Genomic DNA, 11,171 nt, shown 5'->3' with positions numbered 1-11,171 from the left:
TGGCTCTGGTTAGCCAGTCATAGCAAAAGGAGCTGTGGCTGCTGCTTCCCATGGCTCCCTTTGGCTGCAAACAGCAAATCGGATCCAATGGGAGCCACGAGGCTTTGTGGCTGCGGCACCAGTAAATAAACACACCAGTGTAGCCAGTTAGCAGTTTTCTCAAAGTGGTTTCATGGACCATTTTGAGTATCACTGCTTTAGACGTCTACTCACAAATTCAAGGAATAACAGGACTAAGCAGTCAGAATTGGGAGTACTAATAGACAAGTCATAACTGAGCTTAAGTGGCATCTCAGATACTTGATGGGATAAATCTCATAACTGCAGTATTGGCATAGAGGGGTACATCTTGTTCAGGAAGAGCATGTAGGAATAAAAGGGAGGTGGTGTTGTATTGTACACTTGTTCTGAGTTCCAGAAAGAGGCAAGAGGCAGACCAGCTGAAAGTCTCTGGGTAAAGACGAAGTGGGGAAAACACATCCAAACCAGGAGGAGGAGGGAGATGAGGCATTTCTAGAACAAATAAAACAAATATCCAGACCCTTATAGTAATGAGGGACTTTACCTACCTAGACATCAGTGGGAAAAGTAATATGATAAAACACAAAATATCCAATAAGTTCTTGGAATGTCATGGGGACAATGCTTTGTTTCAGAAACTGAAGGAAGTAACCCAGGGCATAGGCATTTAAGAATTGATTCTGACCAACAGGGAGGAGATGGTTGTGAACCTGTAGGTAGAGGCCTATTTGGGAGAAAGTGATTATGAATAAGGCTGTGAATCATTCATGGAGGTCACAGAAATCATGAAACAAAAAACAGGACTATGTAGCACTTTAAAGACTAACAAGATGGTTTATTAGGTGACGAGCTTCCGTGGGCCAGACCCACCTCCTCAGATCAAATAGTGGAAGAAAATTGACACAACCATATATACCAAAGGATACAATCAAAAAAATGAACACATATGAAAAGGACAAATCAAATTTCATGTGTTCATTTTTTTTATTGTATCCTTTGGTATATATGGTTGTGCCAATTTTCTTCCACTATTTGATCTGAGTAAGTGGGTCTGGCCCACGAAAGCTCATCACCTAATAAACCATCTTGTTAGTCTTTAAAGTTCTACATAGTCCTGTTTTTTGTTTCAGCTACACGAGACTAACACGGCTACATTTCTATCACAGAAATCATGGATTCTGTGACTTTCTGGGACATTTGTGACTTCCACAGTAGTTGGCGTGGTACATCTCAGCGCATCCCTGGGGCCAGATGCTGTGCTGGAGCATTGGTTGGAGAGCAGTCAGGGTACCCTGGGCAGTTCCCCCACCTGGAGTGGAAGTAGTAGTGGCACCCTAGCCTGCTCTCAGAGCAGTGGAGTCTGCTGGAGTGCTGCCTTTCCCCAGCACCTAAAAATTATTTAGGGCAATTTTTAGTAAAAGTCATAGACAGGTGACAGGTCATCTTAACCATAGTTCTCTCCAGCAAAGTGACAGAGTCCCTGTGTGCCTACCTGGTCATCAACAGTTTATGGAATTTGCTTTGGTCACAAGGATGTCACAATAGTGCTTGTGTAAGTTTAACTGGAAGTTCTGGTTGACAGACTGAGAGGCCATCTATCTCTCAGTACTGGAGCTAGTTGGAGAAAGGATTGAGAGAAGGTGTTGAGGAAAGACTAAACCATGAATACATTTGTGAGTGAACAGGAGGTAATTGATAGAGGTAAGGGTCACTATTGTATTTTTTATATCCAACCTGTATCCACACATACACATTCAAGGGCATGGGTGCATGGAAACGTGTAATATTCTCCATTTATATGACCAGATCCTTAGCTGCTGTAAATCCAGTGAGCCTCTACTGACTTCCCTTTTAATTGACTTGAGTTGAAGGACTGGCCTACAGCCTCTGAACCTGGAAACTTTCCTGACAACCTGTGTCACTATTGGATGTTATGGGGAAGGTCTTCTTTCCTTTCTCCAGTTGTTTTATGTTTAATATGGGTCCTTATTTTATGACTTCTGCATCCTTGGAGCCAAAATCTAGTGGTGCAAAGCATCAGAGATGGGAGAAATTAGAAGAGAAAACACAGAAGGACTTCTCTTCTAGCTGACTGTGTCTAGACTACAAAGTTCTATCACTTTTCTTTTGAAAGAGGCTTTTCTGACAGTTGGCCCGTCTACACTGGGCCAAATGTCAGAAAAAAAGCCTCTTTCAGAACATCCCTTCTTCCTCGTAGAACGAGGTTTACTGAGATGCTGAAAAAACATGTCTGCTTTTCCAATATTTTTTTGGAAAAGCAGACGCATTCCTTGGACGTGGCAGAGCTTTTCTGGGATATCTCTGGTATCCTGGAAAAACTCTGCAGTCTAGATGTACCTGCTGTCTACTTAAGATATTAAGTGGATAGCTAGCATATTAAATGGAGGATAACAAAGCGTTTCTTAGCAACACTAGTGCTCTTAATCCTTCACCATTACTATTGCAACTGTATGGGCAATGTAAGTTACAGTTCTGATTCCATCTGCATCTGGGTGTTGGAATCAAAGGGTAAGGATGGGTAATCGCCTAATCTTGAGCAATCTTTCATGGGAAGGGTAAATTCTGATCAATTCCTCCTCCATGCCTTGGAATGCTGTTACAATGGAGACAGATAAATATGGCATTTCAGATTTCTTGTTAAATATTAAGTCTCCAGGAGAATTTCTGCTGAGAGACACATGGGAGATAAAATCCTGATTTTATTAATACATCAACTATTTCACAGTTTCAGAGAGTTTAAGGCTGGTAGGTCATTAGATCATGTACTTTAATCTTCTGTATGTCACAAACCATTACGTTTCACCTAGCAACCCTATGCTGAAACCAAAACTTGTCTTGGACTAAAAATTGTCACTCTTGAAGGGTATGTCAACACAGCAGTGTTAATTTGGAATAACTGATGTTATTGCAAAATAACATAGTCCGCATCTACCCAGCAAGCCATTATTTCAACATAATGTCAAATAATGTCAAGCTGGAGGACTTCTTTCTCCGACTCCTATAACCCGCATTTTATGGGGAGTAAGGGAAGTAGGAGGAAGAGTGCTCTTTCCCCGACTTCCTGCTGTGTAGACAGCGCCAAAAGCCGAAATAAACTATTTCAACTTAAGCTGCACAATTGATAGCTCAAGTTGTGTAGCTTATTTCTGCTTTAGCCCTGCTGTGTAGATGTGCCCAAGGCCTAGGAGACTAAGATGCTGTGTGCTGCAGACAGAGGATAGGAGAAACTGAAATGCTACCAATGCCTGAGGCCTTTGCAATGGTAGAGAAATGATTAGGTCAGAAAAGCCCTGATGATCCTGGTGGTTGATCAGTGCCCCATACTCCCGAAGAAGACAAATTCCCAACCTCCCAAACAATAATCCCTGCTAGTCTAACCCAGGGAAAATTCCTCCCCACCCTCAAATCTGGAGATCAATTGCATCCTGACCAATGTTCTCTCCAATTCTACGTGTAGAATACATTTTATGTGCATTGAGGCATGTACGGATGTGTACAACCATTAGAAACACATGTCTGCCACCCAAGTGCTCAGTTTACAGGTAACACTGATCCTGACTATGTGAGCAAGACTTACCAAGACTTAATCTCTGAGGCTTCACATAAAGGTATGGGGCAATCACCCTACCCATGGAAAACACCTAGCTAGATAATTTCATGGAGGTTAGGTCCATAAAAGGCTATTAGCCAGGGGATAAAATGGTGTCCTTGGCCTGTGTTTGTCAGAGGCTGGAGAGGGATGGCAGGAGATAAATCGCTTGATAATTGTCTTCTGTCCACCCTCTCTGGGGCACCTGGTGCTGGCCACTGTCGGCAGACAGGATACTGGGCTAGATGGACCTTTGGTCTGACCCAGTACGGCCGTTCTTATGTTCTGATGTTGTGCATTGGGGGAAAATCTTTTAGGGTCTCTAGAGGCAACTGGACAAATACCTAGTCCATGTGTCTTCTCTGCAAGTATTTAAATTACCATAAAATAAAACTGAAGCCTTTTTTCAAAACAGAGTGCATAAAGTTTGACTTCTAAATTCATACAGTGGGGTCTTTAAAAGTGGCTTGATTTTCAAGAGATACTGAACCCCTAGAAGTTCTTTGCACCATCCATAGGTAATTCTGGGTGCTCAGCACTTTTGGAAATGACACCCTGACTAAGCAAAACACTTCAGCATGTGTTTAACTTTAGATTTATTTGTTGGCATTGAGTTAGGCATGTGATTAATTTGTTGAATCAGGATGTAGGCGTGTTAATATGGATTTAGGAGTTTTAGTTTAGGCACCCAGTTTTAAAAATCTTGGCTATAAATTATTCTGTGTGCTATCAAAATGCCTAAATTAATAGTAAAGGTGGAAAAGATTATTTTATGTGGGGATCTTATTTAAAAGGAGCAGCTTTTCCTTATTATAATCCGTCCCCCCACAATAGCTCTGCAAACAGACATGGTCACCATGAGGGAAGAAAAGGATTTGCATGATTCCCAGGTCCACTTATCACCATGTCTGATCTCCTACAGAGTCTTTACTAGATAGTGAATTAAAGACACAAGCACTGAATCCCAACATCAATGATAACCAGCAGAATCCTTTCCTTTAATTTCAGCTGTTTACAGCGAGGTTGTTTTCCTCCTGGACCATATGGACGATCAAGATAAGGCCTCTATTGCCCTTCAGATTGTCAAGATAGCTGAGACCAAACTGGCTGTCGTTGTGACTGTTCTGCTAGAAAAACTTCAGCAGGATGAGGTAGGGCAGTTTCATCAAATCACATCTGTTTTCCATGTTTCCACTCCAAATTCTGTTTGACTTCATGGAAGTAATTCAATACAGAACTTGGCTCAGCCCACCTTCAGTGTAATCAGTATTTACCCTTCTGTCTTCATGCAAAACTCATCCTGCAAAATTCTGTTACAGATCAGGATGATATAATAAAGAGACACTCAGAGGAGCACTGTCCTTTTGTACACACTGGAGTACATGGGCTGTATATTATAAAAGTGCACTGTAGGGGTATCTATAATCTCTTATAGCAGTATTTTGTCCTCCTTTAGCATCTTCATCCAAAAACCTCAAAGCACTTACCTACTTACTCATGAATTAGGTTTTACAGCACCTTTGGGAGAGTGATAAACATCCCCATTTACTGATGGGCTGTGTCATGGGGAATTAAATAACTTGCTCAACACCACATAGTGAGTTAGTAGAAGAATGGTGAATAAAACCCATGTGAACTGACTCTCTGCTCTAAACCCAAGACAACACTTCTTAATTATAATGACATATGATTGGGCTATAGCTTTGAAGGGTTCTTAAATAATCCAAACCCCTTTTTCTTTTATTAATACTCGCATCCAGCAAAGTCCATTTCTCTATTAAGGGTCAACACAGAAGGCATTTTAGTTTCAAGTACCAGGAAGCCAAGACAAGCAGTTCATTTCTGGCTCGCTTGAATAGTGTGGGGCTCTTGTATTCATAAGTTATCAATTATGATTTTCAATTAAAAATCCTCCTTACATTTAAAAATGAATGGAAAGAGGCAGAGCCTCTCCCCACTAGAGCAGTAATAATAGCAGTTTGCAGCAGCATCCTTTAAAAGCACAACCACTGGAATGTGTAGCCAACCATTGGCTTTGAACATTCCAAAGTGCTTTATGACCTTAGCAGGCAGTTCACACCTTCAGCTGCCTGAATTCAGAGTTATAGACTCACAGGAGACAGATGTGAAAGGCTTGTTGGATCATCCAATTTCCCAGCAGTGCCTTTTTCATTTTTGGGGGCCAAACCAATTTTAAAAGCTCCTAGTGACTGGGTTTCCACCACTTTCCAATGAAGACTATGTAATAACCTGATAGATGTCTTATAGCTGGGGCATTTTTCCTGATGTTAAAGTCTAAATTTTATGTCTCTGATACTGCCCCCTGCTGTGCAATGTACGTGCTGCAGGGTAAGAAACACTGACTCCTAAGCATCCTCACTCCACAGTGCATGCTATGCAGCAAGGAGGTGGTGGCTGGCTGGAGTAGGCAGTCACGGTTGTGCTGACTCTGTGGAGGAGAGCTGACCTGATCTGAGCCCAGGGGAGTCCAGTTGTTTTCCCACTGTGATGTGATTCGATTTATTTTAGATCCAAGAGAAACCAGGACACTCCAGGGATACTTAACCACTTTCTTATTTATTGCAAGCTTTAAGCAGTTATTACAGTTGTTTAAGTTTTACAAGCCTTAAAAACAATTACTACACAATTTAAACCTTAAATGCCATACATTCTAAAGCAATAATATAGTGCAAAGCAATGCAAAAGCAATTAATAAAAGAGCTACTATAATACAATAATAAAGACTAGTTCACTTACACTTCACCCGTATGCCACCTACAGTAGCAGGCAGGAGGTCATGGTTCCTTTTCTTCCCATGCATTGGAACACCATGCACTGGATCACCGGTGTGAAGGGCCTATTTACTTCTAGTTATATCGAGCAGTACCTGTGGGTCAATCCTGCTCATTCCCTCCCACTGATTGTTCTTACTAAGCCCATTTTATAGCAAAGCGAGACTTGGTTGTTCTAATAATATTTACCAATTGATTACGTATTGTGTAGGATATGTAACATGCCCAATACCCTATCTGGAGTACATCTTGTCACTCAGGATGTTGCTGCTATGTGCATAGTTGACAGTTGTATGGCTGCATCTGTAATTTGTGGTTATCAGAAACAGAAGTACCTGTACAAGATTGCTTGCCACGTGTTCTTGACATAGTCTCACGTACCATGCTTCATCTGCATTGTTATGCAAAACATTCCTTCCTCTCACAGCTTCTCCCATGACCTTGCCTGCATGCTTATGTGCACCAGACTTGAGACAGGCCTGGGTTTTGCTTGTTAGAGATCTGCACGTGTTAAAGGGAGACGTGGCCATTTATTGTCAAGGCAGGCTCCCCTACACCCACCCAACCTCACCCTGATGCATGAGGTCAGATCCCATAGAGGTTGCAGGTCTCTATTTAAAAGTCAGTTCTGCTGGCCTCCCTGCACTTTTTAAAATTTTCTCCTGAATTACTTCCAAGCTGTTGATCTTTTCTGGGGAATGTGGTGCCAAAAAAGTGAAATAAGCCAGAAGCAGTCACACCTCAGATGAACAATGAGAAACTTCCTGCTTTATGACAAGATTCCTGTATGTAACAAACCCAATCCAGATGGCTGACTTTTTTTTTCACTGTCACTCCAGGTCACTTGTTGTTTCCCACTTTTCTCCCTCTCATTATGTCAGTTATATTGACCCCCTCTCTAGGTGCGCTAGTTTGCAGTTCTCTGAAATCAGTCTTGTTCTGCTCAGGTTTCTAATTTCTCTGTGCCCCTCTTTATTATTTCTCTGTCACAACTCATACCTTCAACTCCTCCATATTTAGTATCATCTGTGAATTTCAACTTTGATGGACCCCATAAAAGAGACCTTCAAATGTGCGACTGTCAATGTAGAGGTAACTCCTGAGCTAATTTTCCCTAAAAGCTGCAGAAGATTTACTGCAGGAGTTGGGTATTTTATAATTGTATTTACAAATTCTGTCTGGAATGGATAAAAAAGGGCAAGATGCTAATAATAACAACAACAACAATAACAATAATAATAACAATAACAATAATAATAAACAAAATTAGATAAGGGGGCAGTGCAGGGCCCTTATTCTGATTAAAAAAATTGTAAATTGCTCAGCTTCTTCTGAAGTGCTGCTAGCTGGGGTGATTGTGGAGGGCATAGCAAGTTTTACACAAATGAAGACTAGGGGTTACTTGAGTGAGTATGCAGGCTGTGGAATCAGTGTGGTCTAGCGGAGAGGACTCCAGATAGTGAATCAGAAGACCTGAATTATTTTCCTGGCTATTGATCTGCTCTTTTAGCCTGGGCTAGTTGTTTCATGTTTAGATTGTAAACTCTTTTGGGCAGAAGCTTATTAGCGTAAGTGTTACTATATTGTGTTACTATATTAGCTTATAGCATTACTATATTGTCATCAAGGAAACATTTTCCCCAATTGTTCTTTTATGTTTTGTCCCCAGAAAAACAGAGCAGACATGTACTGTATCCTGGAGAAAGTATTTCAGCAGGATGCCCAGGTCCTAGAGAGAAGGCTACTGAGAAAAATAATAACACTTGCCTCAAACCACATGAGAGAGACTCAGGTAAGTTAGACTAACGGAAGTGTTGGAGCATAAGCTTTTGTGGTCAAAGACCCACTTCACTGCTTTTGCAGATTCAGACTAACACGGCTACCTCTCTGATACTCAGGTAAGTTAGTTTTCCCTATATGCTAATGACAGGAATGAAAGCTTAAACTAATTAAAACATTTTTTGTAAACTATATACTGAAACTCCAGGATTGATGACTGCTAGGGGCCCACAGATCCCCACACCGTCCTCCAGAAATCCCAGGTCCTAAGCAGCATGTGACTAGTTTCATCTTGTTCAAGTTACACATGTGCTTAAGTGCTTTTTAAGGTCAGGATATTGTGACATATATCAGATGCAGAGAGGCCTACCGTTTCTTAACAAGCAAGTTTTTTGTGAAGTCTACTAGGGATTTCATTATTGATACTGATTTTCTGTGGAAGGTGCTCTGATACTATGGTGTTAAGCAGCAGGATGAAACCTTAAAACAGAATCTGAGCTATTTCCAAAAGAAGCAGTATTTGGATTTAGGGTATAGTTTATTCAGGAAAATTCTCTGAATATCTTGAAGCTGCCCACCTCCTCTGAGGGAAAAATATCATGTCACTATGATAGCCAATCATCCACCACAAATAGCTAATAGCGAATAGTCTAAGCAGCTTGCAAACAACTGAAAGGCTGACAAGTGTTTAGCCAAACGATTCAATGATTATTTATGACTAATGATTCTGTTCACAGAAAGTTGGGTGGAAAACAGAAATAAAAACTTGATTCATTTGAGCAGCATTGGCTGGTGTAGTTGGCTTTAATCACTTCAGTCTCTCTCTTTTTGTATTTTTTAAGGAAGCAACAAATGAACTAAAAGTGGCAGCGAGCAACACATTAGTGGCTCTGGCACGCTGCTATTTCAATGAGGTGATGTATGAGCTTCAATGTCATCTGAAACCACTGGAGCTGTCTGACGAGTTCACTTTGATTACACTGGGCAACCTATCATCAGCCTATAGTATGTCAACTTCCATCTTTTGTTTCAAAGTTATTGTCTTCCATTTAAGGACAGAGGTTCACGCTCTGTACAGCTACACAAAGTGCTATTTGGGGGGCATGAGATGAACTGCTGTGGCTGGTTCCAGTTGCTAGACCATGAGCTATCCACACCAAGGTGCAAGCTCTTATGCCCCATTTGAAGTTCTTAAAGGACAGGATTGAGGAAAATCAGGTCTAGTGGAGCTCTTCTCCATTCCATTTCTCATCCCTCCCCAATGCTCTCTCTCCTACTCTGGGAGAGGATTGGGCATCTGGCACAGCTGCACATTGGTGGAGAATGCTCCTCCTCAGGGTAAATCCCCCACTGATTTTTTACTGCTGCCTTATCATTTGTGTACGCAGCACAAAATGACCTAGGAGCCCATAGCATCCGACCCAGCGGTGTTTCTAAATGCGATAGTAAGAAGGCAGATAACAGTCAATTGACTGTCTTCCTTTTCTTCTGGTCCTTCTTTTCAGCACTCAAGTGCATTCCTTTTGTGGGAATGACTCTGTACAGCATGAGCTCCATGCGGATGTTAGTCGACGAGAGCAGGCTGAGGCAAGCATTTTGTGGTGGTAAGTGCCAGCACTTATTGTAGATGTCCAAAATGGATATTTAGGGGCCTTGGTACAGAGTTAAGTGACTGACCGTTTACAAACAGGCTCTGAACTGGATTGTACCAGGGGCTGAGTCCTCATGCTCCTCTGGCACTCAGTGGAGTTGAGAGTGTTCCTTACTTTGCTGGAGGTGCTGAACATTTGTAAGTTCAGGCCCTTTATGACTTGTGGATACCTTAAAAATAAACAAAAGCTGATGCTGCCCATGTGCCAGGAAACTCCTGGGGGAGAATGTGCAGGCAACAGACTGAATTACATTTAAAAATTTCCCGTTTTCCACCCCTCCACCCATTCCTCCTCTTTAGTTTCTTAATTATCATCTCCTTTCACCCTCTTTCTCTGTCCTCTGGTCTTCTCCACTTCTCTCTTCCTTTGCTTTTTAGTTGATGCTCAAGTAAGGCCACGTCTACACTATGCAGAAGATCAATGCTGCTGCTGCAGTTGATCACCAGGGTCCAAATAAGCAGGTCTAGTGAAGACCCACTAATTCGAACTGAGTGGGTGCTCCCGTTGGCACCGGTAGTCCTGCTTCTCATGAGGAATAACACTCCTGTCAACCTTCCACTGTGTGGACAGTCTGAAAACACTATTTAAGATACGTCAACTCCAGCTACATAATTAACATAGCTGGAGTTGCGTACCTTAAGTCAGCTTTCCCCTTTAGTGTAGATCAGGCCTAAGGAACTAATCCTGCACCTTTGAGATAAATGGGAATTTTGCCATCAGCTTCATAGAACATAGGATTGAGCCTTAATTTTCCTTTCAAGGGCAGTGGGTGCATCTAATTTTAGGGCAAAATGCTGTCAAATCTCAGTATTGCTAATAGGAGTTAGGGGCACTGAACATCTTTCAGACAAACTGTAACCCAATAGGAAATCATACAGTTTTAGGGCTAAATAAGCAATAACTGCAGAGGACATGAATCATTCAGAAAACAGCTGGTCAAAATATTTTGGTTTTTTTATTATATTTTTCATATTTTTTTCCAATTTGATGGAATATTAAACTGAAAAATGTCAATGACAGTTTTAATCAGGATGTGTTCAGTGTTTTTGTGCAGCTAAAAAGGTGGCTGAAATTTGTTGATTTTTGAAACATGTGAATGATCTTTGTAATTTGAAATTTTGAAAAAAACAAGAGTAAACACTTTTAATTTAATTTAAACTACCTTTTCAATCAGCTCTAATTAAGAGGTAACAAGGGAGAAAAAATATGTTTTCAAATGATGGGAATTAAAAAGGTCTTTTTTCCTTCCATGCAGTTCTGGAAAAATGGTCAAGGGCAGTAAATGTATATTTTAGTAACTGGGAAAAGTGCCCATTT

At 41.2% G+C, this 11,171-nt stretch overlaps 1 protein-coding gene across 1 annotated transcript; it reads left to right on the top strand.

Annotated features, from left to right (window-relative positions):
* The first annotated feature begins 1,612 nt into the window (after window positions 1-1,612).
* LOC149525988 (maestro heat-like repeat-containing protein family member 2A) lies at window positions 1,613-9,617 on the top strand. Its single transcript, XM_089776598.1, has 4 exons — window positions 1,613-1,722; window positions 4,640-4,782; window positions 8,093-8,215; window positions 9,045-9,617. Exons 1-4 carry the CDS (start codon window positions 1,683-1,685, stop codon window positions 9,312-9,314), a joined length of 576 nt encoding a protein of 191 aa, XP_089632724.1. The 5' UTR covers window positions 1,613-1,682; the 3' UTR covers window positions 9,315-9,617.
* The last annotated feature ends 1,554 nt before the right edge of the window (window positions 9,618-11,171 follow it).

This window comes from Pelodiscus sinensis, chromosome 1 (assembly GCF_052426305.1).
Source record: "Pelodiscus sinensis isolate ZL-2025 chromosome 1, ASM5242630v1, whole genome shotgun sequence".
Classification (NCBI taxonomy): Eukaryota; Metazoa; Chordata; order Testudines; family Trionychidae; genus Pelodiscus; species Pelodiscus sinensis.
The sequence above is the reverse complement of the archived record's forward strand: the minus strand, read 5'-3'. Positions and strand labels throughout refer to the sequence as shown.

Bases quoted from the DNA above. Each gene is read 5' to 3' on its own strand.
- LOC149525988 (XM_089776598.1), top strand. From the start codon at position 1,683: ATGAATACATTTGTGAGTGAACAGGAGGTAATTGATAGAG. The intron at 4,783-8,092 runs GTAGGGCAGTTT...TTTTGTCCCCAG, and splicing joins AAAAACTTCAGCAGGATGAG to AAAAACAGAGCAGACATGTA. The intron at 8,216-9,044 runs GTAAGTTAGACT...GTATTTTTTAAG, and splicing joins ACCACATGAGAGAGACTCAG to GAAGCAACAAATGAACTAAA.